The 15,946-nt window shown below is 48.8% G+C and overlaps 1 protein-coding gene across 3 annotated transcripts in view; it reads left to right on the top strand.

Moving 5' to 3' along the window:
* Window positions 1-15,280, top strand: part of mta1 (metastasis associated 1) — a 21,827-nt gene extending 6,547 nt beyond the window's left edge. Inside the window, exons 3-18 of one of the 3 annotated variants that reach the window (XM_083684067.1) lie at window positions 682-775; window positions 6,052-6,181; window positions 7,209-7,272; window positions 7,613-7,730; window positions 8,076-8,178; window positions 8,312-8,411; window positions 9,317-9,505; window positions 10,082-10,156; window positions 10,311-10,369; window positions 10,563-10,786; window positions 11,073-11,224; window positions 11,379-11,568; window positions 11,726-11,815; window positions 12,027-12,179; window positions 13,485-13,629; window positions 13,792-15,280. In XM_083684067.1, coding sequence (XP_083540193.1) covers window positions 682-775; window positions 6,052-6,181; window positions 7,209-7,272; window positions 7,613-7,730; window positions 8,076-8,178; window positions 8,312-8,411; window positions 9,317-9,505; window positions 10,082-10,156; window positions 10,311-10,369; window positions 10,563-10,786; window positions 11,073-11,224; window positions 11,379-11,568; window positions 11,726-11,815; window positions 12,027-12,179; window positions 13,485-13,594 — 1,851 coding nt within the window. In that variant the 3' untranslated portion in view covers window positions 13,595-13,629; window positions 13,792-15,280. Of the gene's footprint in view, window positions 1-681; window positions 776-6,051; window positions 6,182-7,208; window positions 7,273-7,612; window positions 7,731-8,075; window positions 8,179-8,311; window positions 8,412-9,316; window positions 9,506-10,081; window positions 10,157-10,310; window positions 10,370-10,562; window positions 10,787-11,072; window positions 11,225-11,378; window positions 11,569-11,725; window positions 11,816-12,026; window positions 12,180-13,484; window positions 13,630-13,754 lie in introns of all 3 variants that reach the window. The other 2 variants (XM_083684068.1, XM_083684066.1) reach the window with 2 other exon arrangements.
* Window positions 15,281-15,946: the final 666 nt, after the last annotated feature.

Genomic DNA, 15,946 nt, shown 5'->3' with positions numbered 1-15,946 from the left:
GTCTTATTCTATACTCTCTCTCTCTCTCTCTCTCTCTCTCTCTCTCTCTCTCTCTATTTTGTCCCCCGATCAATCTATTCATTGTTCACTTTTCTTTTCACTACCACTCCATCTCATCATCCTCTTCTCTCACTTTAACAGCGTCTACCCCATCCTCATATTCCTTTCTTCCCTGAGGTGATCCTCTGTACACCTCTCTCACTCTCTGTCCCCTTGACCATTTTACATGTTTACATTTGAGTCATTTAGCAGGCGCTCTTATCTGGAGCGACTCTCAGATCAGCCCGTTGGCCTGACGTCGGTGAAACGACTGTACGTCACAGTCTCGTGACGGTAGTAAGACCTTCTGTCAGAATAAGTGCCATAAGCAATCACAGGGCTAAAGGAAGCGAAGGAAAAGAAGAGGCCAATTTCTTGACCCACAACAAAGTCTTCAACGTGAGGTTTTCTTCCAATGTCAAACAACATGTTTTAGTTTTTTTTAAGGAAAAGTGGTGCGGTGGTTAGTTGATCGATCTTGAGTTGGGTACTCGCTCCTGCACTCTGTTGTCAGCAAATCTAAAGTATGACGTGTGTGTGTGTGTGTGTGTGTGTGTGTGTGTGGCTTCTTGTTGCCATGGTAACCCCGTCTCTCTCTCCCTCTCTCTCTCTCTCTCCCTCTCTCCCTTGTTTTGTTTACAGACGGCCAATGGGAACGTGGAGGCCAAAGTGGTGTGTTTCTACCGGCGCAGAGACATCTCCAGCACACTCATCGCCCTGGCTGACAAACACGCAAGTGAGCGACTGACTCAGAAATTAGAAAAAAAAAGACCACTCTGTTCTCCACCAGACCTGGGTTCAAATAGGATTTGAAGTCATTTCAAATGTGCTTATCTGTGCTTGATTTGGTTAGCCTCGTTCAGGTGAACCAATGGAAATGCCTGGTGCAATTGAACCAATGAGTGTAAACACTCAAATATCATTTGACCCAAGTCTGTGTGTGCGTGTGTGTGTTCCCTAATGTGAGTATTGGGTGTGTGTGCTGATAGTGTGTGTGCAAGCCTGGGGAACTGTATTTGTGTGTGTGTGTGTGTGTGTGTGTGTGTGTGTGTGTGTGTGTGTGTGTGTGTGTGTGTGTGTGTGTGTGTGTGTGTGTGTGTGTGTGTGTGTGTGTGTGTGTGTGTGTGTGTGTGTGTGTGTGTGTGTGTATATGTACACATGGAAGCTCCCCCTGCAGTGTTGAGGGAGGCTCTCAGCCATGTTGTTGCTGTGTGCTGAGCTCTGAGGGTTTGTGGTTCCAGTGTGCTGATTACTGGACCATTATAGAGAGAGAGAGAGAGAGAGAGCTCTGCATCAGGCGCTTCACTGGAGAGAAGCCCTCACTGCAGCACTCAAAAGACCTGACCAACCGACTCACTGACCACTAGGGTTGGGCCGGTATAACGGTAATACGGTACCCCGCGGGATTTGAAAATGCCCACAATGTGCTTTTCAATACCATCATCAAATTTCTGCTCCATTATTTTAGCAAACTGCCAAATTAAGCGCTGCTGCCAGCGTGGTCAGAGAAGGAATTACAATATCTCACCTTCAGGAGTGGAACTTTTTTTATTTTATTTTTTAATAACGTTTCTGCTTTATTGGGATAGAGACAGTAGAGATTGACACAAAGGATGGGAGAGAGAGGATGGAAGACGTGTCGAGGGTCGGAAGACAACCAGGAACGTTGCGATTATGCGCTACGCCACTAAGCGCCCAAGGAGTGGAATTTTTGGGGTGTTGCACGTGACCTCTTCCACCTAAAGTTGGAGAAGGAGAGAAAAAAAGATGAGAAGCGGTAATGACTTAGTCCCTGAAAAACATGCCACTGCTGCTTTATGCCAGCGTTTCGTGTTCCGACCCGACGAGAAAGTAGAGCCTGCAGATTTGGACGAGGCTATTTGCAAGATTTGCACGAAAAATATGACAGCCAGAGATGAGAACACTAATGGGAACTAATCTACACTCGCACCTCAAACTGAAACACCCATTAACAGCTGCACGGGTGGGAGATCTGGCTGTATCAAGTGCTGCTGTCGGGTTCAGACAGCTATTCGCTGACAACGGATCTCGGAGCTAACATGACGCCGTGCACGTCGTTAACCGTCCGCTTTGTCACATCCGACTGGAAACTACAGTCAAAATGCCTACAGACCAGAGGCAACCGACAGAGCGGGCCCTCGGAGTCTGCCGTGCCACATTACCGCCGCCTTCTCTCACAGCCGGCCCCCGAAAGAGAGAGGTCAAAAAGAAGCAAGCGGAATGAGGACTCCCAGAGCATAGTCTCATAACGGTAATACGGTCATAACGCTACATCAATATTTTATAGACAAATGATAGCCTATAGGCTATATGATATGAGACGAGTTCTATTATTACGAATGCAGCGTGTGATGCTTTTTTATGAAGCTATCATATTACGCTACCCAACTGTTTAGTTTAGTTTGTCAAGCTGTGATTGGGATGTAAAGTTTAAGTGATTGTTTAGCCTTAATGTCATATGGTATAGTATAATAATATAATAAGTATTTTAATGTAGATTCAAATGGAGCAAAGACGGCTCCCGCCAGTCCCCTGCGACGTTATTTTTTTGATTCTTCACGGTAATACTTGAGGACGGTGTAAAGGTGTGAAAAAAATGGATGCCTCTCAACCCTACTGACCCCTCTGGACTGTACTCCCTAGCCCACCTGGTTTTCAGGCCTTCCAGGCTGCCTGTATCAGGAATGGTGTCAGGACGAGCTGTGTGACCTTGTGGGTTTCTGTTCCTGCTGCTAGTCTGTGTGTGAGGCTGAGGTTGGGTGTGGTCGATGCTGACTCTGGGAGTGTGAAAGAGTGTGAGTATGTAGTGTGTTTGTAGTGTGTGTATGTAGTGTGTGTGTGTGTATAAAAAGCGGGGAGAAGCAGGGCTTCATCCCCCCGCCCACAGCTTGTCTCACTCTGAGCTCAGAGCCGTATCTGTGGGGAGTGTTTGTTCTAGTGGACCACACAGAGTCAGCATGGATGGGCTGTGTGTATGTCTGAGAACCACAATGTTTATTTTTGAGAACCGTGTGTGTGTGTGCGTGCACGTGTGCTAGCATGCACACCACATAGGTGTGTGTGTGTGTGTGTGTGTAGAATGGGCCTCTTGGTTCTGTCTGTGTGCTGCCAGTAGTTCCTCCACGGACTCCTAGACATCTGCAATATGTGAAAAATGCATGGCAGGAATGGCTGTGCACCACATGGGTGTGGGCTGTATCCTGCCTGTGTTTCTGAAGTCGGCACCAAGGACAAGGAGAAAAGAAAAGAAAAGGGGAAAATCCGGCCTGGTTACTAGCCCAAAGTGTGTGTGTGCGTGTGTTTGTGTGTTGCCAACTGCAGGGAGAGTGGGCCCTGTTCTGTGTGTGGTGCTGGAGAGGTTCTTTCTGTTATTTTCTGGATTGGTGCAGAATGGGTGTGTGTGTGTGTGTGTGTGTGTGTGTGTGTGTGTGTGTGTGTGTGTGTGTGTGTGTGTGTGTGTGTGTGTGTGTGCGGGTGTGTGCGGGTGTGTGCGTGCGCGTGCGTGTGCGTGTCTGCGCGTGTCTTCAGTGAGTCACAGATCAAATATTTTCCTTGCCGGGATTCGTAACCCTCCCTCATAGAGCAGAGTTGGCCCTGAATGGTCGGTCAAAGTGATCGACGTGGCCTATTGCTCTACTGGCCCCTCCCCTCAGCCGTTTGACTGGCTGTCATTTCAATAGTAGTGTTCTATTCTGAGATAATTACTATAAACAAAAGTCAATGTATGTAGCCAATGAAACGATCCACAAACGCAAAAACAATCTAGTTCTATGAGACGGGGGCTCCCTAGTTACATAACTGGTTAAAGAATGATTCATCGAAAAAAAGTGGAAAAACCTCATTCTGACTCCTTAGTACTGTAAGTGTTGGCGTGCAGGAGTTGATAGTCTAATTGATCAAATGCCAGAGAGGGAGAGTCATCCTTCTCTCTCTCTTTCTCTTTCTCTCTCTCTCTCTATCTCTATCTCTCTCTCTCTCTCTCTCTCTGTTTGTCCTGTCACTCTCTCCTGGACCAGCACCCAGACATATATCACAGAGGAAGTCAGTTAAGGTAATGACAATGCTCTGCCCTCTCCTCCTCTGTCCTCTCCTCTTCCTCCTCCCCTCTTCCTCTCCCGTCCCCTCAGGTCTCCCCTTTCCTCCTCTCTCCTCTCTTCCCCTCTTCTCGCCTGGTAAGGCGACTCATTCATCAATGATTTATAATTTGTAGGGACAGGTGAGATGGAGAGGCAATTTGTAGAGAGGATGGTCTGGGTGCAGTGCCAGGAGATTGGGTCTGGGCTTTCTGCTGTGGGCTCAGAGGGGAGACGAGAGATCAGCAGCTGGGCTGCTGGGGAGAGGAGCCACCTCAAGGACACGCAGTACCGGCTTGATATAATGACCCTGCTACCTATTGCACTACCTGGCCTGGACTACCAGAGGCACGCACGCACCCATGCACACACACATACTTTATGTGTACACACACACACACACACACACACACACACACACACACACACACACACCGATGAGACCCACTCCCATCTAGTTTCTCATGTTAAGCTTTGGAACAAGTTTTGGAGCACAACAATATACTGGCAGATTAAATTGTGATAAGCACTTATTAATAAGGTTTTTAGGACAATAGTTGTTATTATTATTATTATTATTATAACCTTTATTTAAGAGGAATCGTCTTACAAATCTCTTTTACAAGAGTGTCCTGGCCAAGACAGGCAGCAGCACAATTAACATAAAAAAACAACATAGAACTGTTGTGATGTGTGTTCTGTGATTGTGTGTGTGTGTGTGTGTGTGTGTGTGTGTGTGTGTGTGTGTGTGTTGTTTTTTTCTATTGAGAGAGTGTGCCTGGTGGGTGAGTGTGAGAGGGAGTGAGGAAGAGGGGAGTACTTATTGATTTTGGCCACACATCCCTTCTCCTGAAAACCCCTTGATTGCTTTTGTTCTGCTCTCTGTCTCCCTCTCTCTGTCTCTCTCCTCCTCTAATGAAACTCGAAATGAAACGGAGCACGCTCCGACTGGTTTGTCCCCCTCTGTGAAGCCCCCCCCCATCCCCCACTTCTCTCTCCTCCACCGCTCTCCTCCTCCACCTCCCTCCTTCTCCACCGTCACCAGAGACCACACATAGTCAAGGCCCCGCTGACATCTCCTTTCTCACTGTCACCCCCCACAAGGGAGAAAGAGGGGGGAGAGAAAGAGTGAGAGAGAGAGAGGGGGGAGAGAAAGAGTGAGAGAGAGAGAAGGGGGAGAGGTTAGAGAAGAGTGGGGGAGTGAGGGTATAGGGTAGGGAAGGAGAGGGAGAAGAGTGGAGTAAGGGTAGGGAAGGAGAGGGAGGGTAGGGAAGGAGAGGGAGGGTAGGGAAGGAGAGGGACGAGAGGGAGAAGAGTGGGGGTGGAGGAGAGAGGGTAGGGAAGGAGAGAGAGGGTAGAGAGGGTGGGGGCAGTCAGGGTAGACGAGGGTGGGGGGGGGGGTGAGGGATAGAGAAGGAGAGAGAGAGAGAGTGAAGAGGGGAGTGAGGGCTAGAGGAGGGCGAGATTTTAGAGAGAAAAGTGGTGCAGATGCCAGGCACCTGAAGCTCTGGTGACTTGTGTGGAATAATAACCACAACATCAATATGTGTAAGACTGATCTGTCCGCTGTGGACGTCTTCACCGTGTCCTCGGCGGGTAGCTAAGCCTCTGTTGGGTCTGTAGGAGCCTGTGTGACGCTGCTCCTGTTGGCTCGTCCCCAGCTCTTTAGGACGTGTCCTTGGTTCACTGCCCTTGACTCCCCTCTGTCCCACACCCCAATATCTACTGCCAAGTCTTTCTGGAACTCCACCCGCTTCTTTGTTCTTGCACCAGACTCACTATGAAACGTGTTAGTGTGTGAGTGTGTGTGTTAGTGTGTGTGTGTATGTGTGTAGCTAGATGTGATGACCTCTCTGGACGTGCGCCTAGTTATTCCCCCACAGCTTAATGTCAGTGCGCTGTGACCTTTGACCCCCAGGGGAGATGGAGGAGGAGATGGAGAACCCAGAGATCGTACTAGACCTCCCAGAGAAACAGAAGCACCAGCTGAGACACAGAGAGCTCTTCCTGTCCCGACAGCTCGAGTCATTACCCGCCACACACATCAGGTACAGTATTTCACCTTCACTCTCCTGCAACCTGGAGCCCTCAATCAGGACAGGCAGCTATTTGTGGCTTTCGGTTCCCAACTGTGGCCCACATGAAAAACTCTTCCCATGGTCTGTTTGTCGTCATCGTCCCCCCCCCCCCCCCCGCCCATGTTTATAAAGGGGATAGTCAATTCAGTTGGAATGGACAAACCCACCCCATCCCTCTGAACACACATAATGATGATATCTGGATGTCATTTATCTTAGCCTCCCAGTGCGTTTCATGTAGATGCGATATACATCAGTGCTTTGATCTGCTGCTCTGTCCTCGTCAACAAGAGTCATCTCGAAAAGTTCTCACGGATCCCCGTGCCTGTTTCTTCGCACCCCTCATGCTTTTCAGGCTCCATGAGAACAATGACCATGTATAATACGCGTCATCATCATCATCATGGTTAGTGTTATCCTTGGCAGTCGCATGTAGAGAAAAAGACCAGAAAAACAAGTCTACGGTAAACATGTTCTCCCCCACGAATGATGTAGCACCCCCCTTGGGCCAGTCAGTGTAATTTCGGAATTTCGTTTGTTTACTAAAGCACCCCCCTTGGACCAATCAGGATCATTTTTTGAAGGCCGGATCTCGATGCCATTATTCACCCAAGAATAATACACCCGTAAAAATTGTCCCAGTGGTGTCGGAGATTTTGCATGTGACATACGAACACAATTTCATCGTGGGGGGGACAGACAGTAAGAAACTTGCAACAGACTTTTGGCACTGGGGCTCACATTGCAGGCTGTGCAGCTGTAACCAACACTCATGGGTATACTCCATGATACTTTTGCTCATCCATATGACATATACACTACTATACTGTGCTCTACCTGCCATCAGAAGGCTGACCCTTCATTCCTGTGCGTGTGTGTATGTGTGCGTATGTGTGTGTGTGTGTGTATGTGTGTGTGTGTGTATGTGTGTGTGTGTGTGTGCGTGTGTGTGTGTGTGTGCGTGTGTGTGTGTGTGTGTGTGATTGGTTGATCTCAGGGGGAAGTGTTGTGTCACACTGCTCAATGAGACAGAAGCTCTGAAGTCCTACCTTGACCGGGAGGTAGGTGCCTGTCTCACCGTCCTCACATGGGTGTGGTGGAGGATTTTGCATACCAATACTGTATGTCTTCGATACATTTCCGTGTGTGTGTGTGTGTTTGTGTTTGTGTTTGGTTGTGTTTATGAGAGTTTGGAAGTCTTGCTTCTGCATGAATTATTCAGCTTGTTGACCCAGAATGTTCTCTTCACATGCTGTAATGAGGAGACAAGAGACTCTTGGCAGAGAGGAGCTCACACACACACACACACACACACACACACACACACACACACACACACACACACACACTCTCTTATTATTCCTCTCACTCCATGTTTACTCTTTTCTCCCTCCGTCCCAGGATGCTTTTTTCTACTCCCTGGTGTACGACCCCCAGCAGAAGACCCTCCTGGCGGACAAGGGGGAGATCCGTGTGGGGAACAAGTACCAGGCTGACATCACAGACTTCCTCAAAGAGGGTACGCCTCCCGTCTCGGGGCTCAGCATGGCTGTCTCTGAAACTGCCTGATGAAAAGCCACAGCATTGGGATGTGTTATGCAACGTTGTGTCAAAGTGTGTGTAGCTACAGACTAGAGGTATAATGAGAGACCATGTTTCACCTCAGCAGCACTAGAGAGGACATGTCAGATCATAGTTTTCCCACAAGACTGTGTAGTACGTCTGACTGAGTCATTCTTCTAACGAACGGTGGTGTTGTTGTGTCATAGTGGAGCCCTCTGCTAATGCTAACTGTAGTGTTGTGAGATGGTGGAGCCCTGTGCTAACTGCTGACGGTAGTGTTGTTGTGTGATGGACACCCTAGGTGAGGAGGATGGGAGAGAGCTGGCCAAACTGGAGGAGAGGGTGTGGGACCCCAGCAGCCCCCTCACAGAGAAACAGATTGACCAGTTTCTTGTAGTGGCTCGGTAAGATTTCTCATATGGTTTTATTCCCCCTTTCAGTCGCCAAGAACACTAAATCTAGAAGAGGTACTTAAACTTCATCTCCGCTCTCTCTCTCTTTCTCTCCTTTCCCGCTGTCTTCCCATTTCTCTCTCAGGTCAGTAGGAACCTTTGCTCGGGCTCTTGACTGCAGTAGTTCTGTCCGGCAGCCCAGCCTTCACATGAGCGCTGCTGCTGCCTCCAGAGACATCACCTTGGTAAGGGAGACTCATTGCTGATACTGCTGGAACACACACACACACACACACACACACACACACACACAATCTCTTTCTCTCTCTCTTTCACTGTCTCTCTGTCTGTCTCTCTCTCTCTCTCTCACACACACACACACACACACACACACACACACACACACACACACACACACTGCCCTTGGTTAGGCCAGTGGTCGGGGCACAGGTGAAAGCTTGGAGTAAAGTAGTGCTGTAAGCCCAGGGGCATGCTGGGGGCTGTGGTGGCAGGTGTGTGTATTAAGACTGTCGTAGGGTGCTTGTTAGATTACCACTAACGAGCACCCGGCCCCCAGCCGCTCCACGTGGACCTGCTCCGTCCCACTTCTGCTCCTCATATATAAAACATGCAAGTTGAGCCTCAGAGCTACTGCATGAGTTCAGAAACACACACTCGCATCCATAAACATGACTGAACACACTCTCTCTCACAGACACACACACACAGACACACACACACAGACACACACACACACAGACACACACACACGCATGTATACGCACATACACACGTACGCACGCACGCATACACATACACCCACACACACATCTCCTCTCATTCAAACCCACCCACAGGAGACCCATGCATCAATAGACCCTCAAAGTCACAAAGACGAAGTAAAGAGCTTTGGCACATTCAGTTCACTTTGCAATGTCCAGACTTTGCGATGCTGCGCACTTAACCTTGGTGGATTTCAGGAACGACACTTGTCAAAGACAACAATCAGAATGAAGATCGGGTTTCGAAGCTTGGCTTATAGGTTGTTATGTGCAAACTCTATGTGCCAAAGAAACACATTTCTGTTCACCTGCGTCACGGACCATAGAGTTATTTTATTTTTCTTCTGCGTCCCCCGTCCTCTCCCCAGTTCCACGCCATGGACACACTCCATAAGACGACGTATGACATGACGCGGGCCATCTCGGCGCTGGTGCCCCAGGGCGGGCCCGTACTGTGCCGGGACGAGATGGAGGAGTGGAGCGCCTCGGAAGCCAACCTGTTCGAAGAGGCCCTGGAGAAATACGGCAAAGACTTCACCGACATCCAACAGGACTTTGTGAGTGCAGAGGGGTCTTATGCCTGGCCTGACAGGTATAGACTCACTATAAGGCATTATAAGGCTTACGATAGGACAGACAGGTATATAGACAAGTCAGAAAGTCACAAACATAATTTGTGTAAAGACGAGACAATTGTACATTGCTGCTGTAGCTCATAGCTAATGTATGTGCTGTTGGCCTGGGGGGGAATGGTGTTTTACCAGCCGTTTGGTGCTGAGTGGAGTGCGGGCCTCATTCTGCCACCTGGTGGGCAGACACTGTCAGAGCACCCCGGCCGCTCGGCCCAGTTCATACCAAAACACAGAACTCACTGCCGTTATGGGTGGGGCCAACGTTGGCAACCCGTCAGTTTAGTTCAGCTTTCAAACTTTAAACAGGGAAAACTCCATTCATCCATGCAGCGTCCAAATGCTTCCCATTAAACATGGTAATGAGCGTAGAGTACTGTATTTACACATTTATAGCCCAAAATGATGATGATGATGACGATGATGTCATATTTGGGTCATCTTTGAGTCATCTATGTATCTATTATTATATGTTAAAACGCCCTTTTTCTTTCTCCCCCACAGCTTCCCTGGAAGTCTCTGACCAGTATTATTGAGTATTACTACATGTGGAAGACCACAGACAGATATGTACAGCAGGTAACAGAAGATGTGTTAGCATGCGTCATGAAATACTGATGATTTATGTCATAGAGGGGCAGAACTGAACTGGTCTCTCTCTCTCTCTCCCCTGTCTCTCTCCTTCCCTCCCTCTCTATCTATCTCTCTCCCTCTCCCTCCCTCTGTGTCACAGAAACGGTTAAAAGCAGCAGAGGCGGAGAGCAAGTTGAAGCAGGTCTACATCCCAAACTAGTGAGTATCTGGGAGGGGTAGGGTTGTTGCTATGATACCTGGTCTGGAAGAGGTCACAAGGTCAGGGTCTCTCATCACTGGGGTATCAGACTGGTTGTAGTTTGCATATCTTCACATCTAATCTGTGTAGAAATGTCATGTCTGTATATCTTGACCCCTCCACTGACCTAACTCTTCGTCCCCCGCCCCCCAGCAACAAGCCCAACCCCAACCAGCTGAGTGTGAACAGTGTGAAGCCAGGTGCACCAGGCCTGGTGAATGGAGCCGCTGTAGCTGGAGTCGGAGCTGGAGCCCCTGCAGCAGCCGCAGCAGCAACAGCAGCAGCAGCAGCAGCAGCAGCGGTGGTCCCCGGTGGTCCCCCCGGCCAGACCCCTGCATTGGGCCGCGCCTGCGAGAGCTGCTACAGTATGTATGACTGTAAGACTCAATGACTCACTACTGGAAGGATCAGAGGCTCAGGTCTAAACTGGTTTCACGCTGTGCTTCCAACTGAGAAGGAGCGGGAATCTGGAGTAGAGATAAGAGGGGGCGCTCTGCACTAGGATAATCGGAGAGCTATTTTTGGTGGTAATTAATTCAGTCCTAAATGATTAAAGACTGTCACTGTGTGTGTGTGTGTGTGTGTGTGTGTGTGTGTGTGTGTGTGTGTGTGTGTGTGTGTGTGTGTGTGTGTGTGTGTGTGTGTGTGTGTGTGTGTGTGTAGCCACCAGCTCCTACCAGTGGTACTCCTGGGGTCCTCCCAACATGCAGTGTCGCCTGTGCGCCTCCTGCTGGACGTACTGGAAGAAGTACGGTGGTCTGAAGATGCCCACCAGGCTGGACGGGGAGCGGCCTGGACCCAACCGCAATAACATGGTAACACAACACCCTAACCAAGTCTGCCCTCTCTTCAACTCTTCCCCCCCCGAACTCCTCCTTTCTCTAACCGCTCCTCATTCTTCAACTCTTCTTCTCTCTCTCTCTCTCTCTCTCTTCAACTCTGCTCTGGCGCCCCCTCCTGGTCCTTCAGAGCCCCCACGGTGTCCCCATGCGTCACAGCGGCAGCCCCAAGTCTGCGGTGAAGACGAGACAGGCCTTCTACCTGATGACCACGGTGGTGTCGCGGGCCGCCCGCCGCGTCTGTCAGGACATCATCAAGCCCCGGTTCCTGGCCCGCCACCCCTACCTCCCCGTCAACACCGGCGCCATCAAGGCCGAATGTGAGTCGCCGTCCTCCCCTCTCTCTCTCTCTCTCTCTCTCTCTCCTTCTCTCTCTCTCTCTCTCTCTCTCTCTGCAGTCGCTTCCTCAGTATCTGTCTCATGTAAAGGTCTGTTAGAGTACAGTCTGACAGTGGTGGTATAAACTGGGTTTTTCAGGTGCATTGCGGTTGCCAGATGTGCCCAAAGCCCCCCCGACGTTGAAGCCAGTGGTGCGTAAGCCCCTGGAGTCTGTGGTCAGGTACCTAGGTAAGAGAGGAAAGCCATGGAACTGTGATAGCCTCCCTGATACCTCATGCGTTCCTGTTGCGTAATCAAGCATAGGAAGTTTCTATTTTCAGTCCGTCTTCGTCAAACTGTTGAAAAAGTGTTCTGCCGGGTCAAACTGAACACCCATCTCCGTCCTCCCTCCCCCTCTCTCTCTTTCTCTCTCTCTCTCTCTCCTCTCTCTGTTACTCAGAGGCCCACCCGCGCCCCCCCAAACCGGACCCCCCACGCGGAGCCACCATCTCCACCGGCAGCCTGACGCCCATCAAGGCCTCGCCCATCCTCAACAACGGCTCGCCCACCATCCTGGGGAAACGCACCTACGAACAGCACAACGGCATGGATGGTGAGGGATGGGAGAGAGGAGGGATGGGGGAGAGAGAGGGAGGGAGGGAGGGAGGGAAGAGGACTAGAACAAGAAAGGCAATGCAGTCCTGTCAGTTAGTGCTCTCTCTCACGGTGGTCTGTATGGTATCATCACCGTCCGTTCTTGTACGACTGAGCTTTTGTGTTCAGCTCTCGCTCCCATTGGCTGCCCCTCCCCCCCGTGTCTCCCTTTCAATAGCCATGGTTAATGTCCCACTTTTGACTCTTTCTCACCGGCTCACCACCTTTCTCTCTCTCTCTTTCTCACCCACTTTTCTCTTTCTCTCTCTCTCTCTCTCTCCCTCTCTTTCTCACCCACTTTTCTCTTTCTCTCTTGCCTGTGTCTTTTTATTTCTCCCACCCCACTCTCACTCTTTGTCTCTCTCTCTCTCTCTCTCTCTCTCTCTCTCCATCTGGGGGTTTTAGAGAGGCTAGGCTTCTTCTCTGGTATAGCTCTAGGCTACAAGCGCTGTTGTCATGGTAACGGAGCAGGCAGGCAGGACTCTGAGGCAGGCAGTCAGACAGACAGGCAGACAGACAGACAGACAGACAGACAATTGCCCTCCTTTCCTGGATCACATCAGGGTCCAGACCTGAGGACCAAACAAAGCATGGACAGGTGAATGTAGGACCAATGGGCTTATCCTACACAGGATGGCTGGGGGGGGGAGAGGAGGTGTAGTTCTGCAGTGTACGCTACATACATTCATTTTCTGTGTTTGGGTTGAAGCCAAGGTTCCATCGATGTGCGTGTGTGTGCCTGACTAAGCTGACACACTCGCTGCTAACGAGCATTGTTATTTTGGAACATCACTTTTCAGTCATCCTCTGAAGACACGGACACACACACACAAACACATTTATTGAGATATTTTTTAACAATGCACTACTCTGTTGTGATGTGCCATCAAGCCTGGGGGGATTGGTAGTGGGCCACTGAGGGTTGGCTCAGCTGGAGAGAGCCATGGTAGATATAAAATATGAAGTACCTCATTGTACCAACAGGGGGCAGAGGATTTCATCTTTTGGTGCAGCTGCTCAATAATCATCAGTGGCAGAGTGTTCCATGCCGCAGAGGCCGTGTGTGTGTGTGTGTGTGTGTGTGTGTGTGTGTGTGTGTGTGTGTGTGTGTGTGTGTGTGTGTGTGTGTGTGTGTGTGTGTGTGTGTGTGTGTGTGTGTGTGTGTGTGTGTGTGTGTGTGTGTGTGTGCGCGTGTGCGTGTGCGTGTGCGTGTGTGTGCGTGCGTTCATAGATTAATATCCCTTCCCTCTCCCTCCTGTCGTAGGTATTAAACCCAAAGCCATGAACCCACAGTGGGATATCATGGCCAAGCGAGTGACCGAACCAGGCAGACCCTCTGCCCCCATGCAGGACGAGGTACATGAACTGGACTGATGCCACAGCAGTGACTCTCTTTAACCTCTAACAAGGTAGGCCAGACCGCTGCCTCCCGGCCAAGGGCCGTCAAAGCTTAGTTGATGTGGCAGAACATAATCAGATAGATAATCACTGTCTCGTAATGTGTTTTTTTTTTTTTTTTTTTTTTTTCTATCAGAGGTAAATGAAATGGAATGGTATTTTTCCATGTTCAGAGATGGGAGGAGCTGAGTGGAGACCACACCTCCAGCATTGGTCATCTGTCGCTGTCAGCATGAGCCCGTCAACCTGTCAAAAGACCAACCAATCATCTTTTTGGAATGGAACTTGGCTGTGGCCATCAGAAGACTGACCTGACTGTACAGGACTGTGTTTATTACTTACATTTCGTGTTATTACTGTCAATGTAATTATTATTATTATTATTGTTATTATGATTTATTTTGTTTTTTACCATCTATAACCTGAAGCTTATCAGTTAATTGTTGAAAAAACGATGAAACGTAAAAGTTTCATGAAAACTGCTTGCAAAAACCCTGTGGAAAAGGGGTGGGAAGGACTGTAATATAAGCCACTTGCATCTTTTTTTAACATGTTAAATACACAAGGAGATTAACTTTTATTTCAATGACATGAGTAACTCCTTGTTTTTTTTCTGTTCTATTATTTGGAAAGCTTATAGGATTCTTCTGTTTTGTGAGCCGGCCCCTACTCTTTGGCCTGAGAGGTTTAACTTATTGAGAAAGACATGCTGTTTTTTCTACCTTTTTCACAAGTAATGCATCTATGCTTCGATGATGTAATTAAAAAGATAATTGATTTCTTTCTCTCCTTCGTGAATACGTAGCCTACAAACCTCCCCTATGGGTCAGCAGACTGCTTGTAGTGATTGTAGTCAAATCGTGTGCTGACTGGAATACTGCTAATGCTGGAGATCCAGCACTCAGACTACCCACTCCAAAATCAATGTCGCCCCCTGACACTTAAATTTCACCCGATGTCTTCATCTTCGTTCTGTGCAGACATTAGAGGACAACAGAGAGGCTGCTTTAGAGATGAGTGGTAGAGATGAGGTTTCACTTCACTTGAGATGAAATTACACATTTAACTCAAAAGAGCCCACAAAGAGAATATAATTAGTACGTGAGGCTCCTCTGCTTGTGATACCCGATATCAACAGCATTGTAGGAATTACAGGGGCGGTTTGGGGGGGCCAAGCAAACCCCATAATAAATCAGGGCCCTCATAAGAATTGAACTATCAATGTGCCCCCCCTCCCACTAAAAAGTTGAACCTGTCTACATTGGGGGGCCCACCCAAGAGTCAATGTGTAATTCAAGCCCTGTGCAAACTGTTGCAGGCTCCTAAAATATTCATACCTTGGGGAGGCTGGAGGCCATAAAAAAAAGATCTCTTCACTCACACACAGATGATCTCATGACACACTCAGGCTGGGTAGGGGTTAAAGGCCTGCCCTGAGAGATCAGGGTGCCCAGACATCCACTACAAGGATTCTCTACTTTGACTCTTTCAGTTGACCATCGTGCAACATAATATCTGAAGGACAGAGCTCAGAGATGGCTCATTCTGGCATATTGTTGCCCACCTGTTCATTTCAATGTTTACAGTTTACCTTTGAAGGTTGGTTTTGGTAGAGAGAGAAGTTGGTCAGCCTCCTGCCCGATCACTCCGCTCTTCCACCTCGCCTGGCACCGCCGCCTCTACGTGGATGCAGCAGTCGCGCTATTCGGTCACGGCTTTTCACTGTCCTGGTGTCCCGCTGGTGGAACGAGCTTCCCACTGCTGTCAGGACTGACTGCAAAGTCACTACCTATCTTCTGCCGTAGACTGAAGACCCATCTATCTTGACTGTCCCTCCTAAAGACCTCTTCATCCCCACTACCCCCTGTACAGTTTCTCTACTGTAAATAAAAAATAATAATAATAAAAAAAGGAATTCTTCCTTCTTCTAGCATTGTGACTGCCAATGGCCCCTGGTCCTAGCATAGATTTGTTTTTCTTATGATGACTGATGTATAGATGATTCACTTACTTAGACAAATGTACTTGTCTGCTAAATCTCTAAACTGTAAACAGTAACATGTCCAGTCGTAGGTGAAAATGATATCTTATTGTGCCATGCTGGGCAGATACTGGTTTAGGGCCTGTTCCACTGCATCATATTAAATGAATCCAATATACTCATGTGGTTAGATGATCATCTACTGGCCTTTACACACTTCTGAAACTTACATCTATGTTTTAAGAATGCCATGAATCCAAACTGTCGTTCAGTTATTATTTATTTATTTTTTGGCAATTTAGCCACGTAGCAACATATGAAACAGTTGGTGCATTTTCGGTAAACTT

The sequence above is a fragment of the Argentina silus genome, assembly GCF_951799395.1.
Source record: "Argentina silus genome assembly, chromosome: 13".
Taxonomy (NCBI): domain Eukaryota; kingdom Metazoa; phylum Chordata; class Actinopteri; order Argentiniformes; family Argentinidae; genus Argentina; species Argentina silus.
This window is presented reverse-complemented; position numbering and strand designations above follow the sequence as displayed.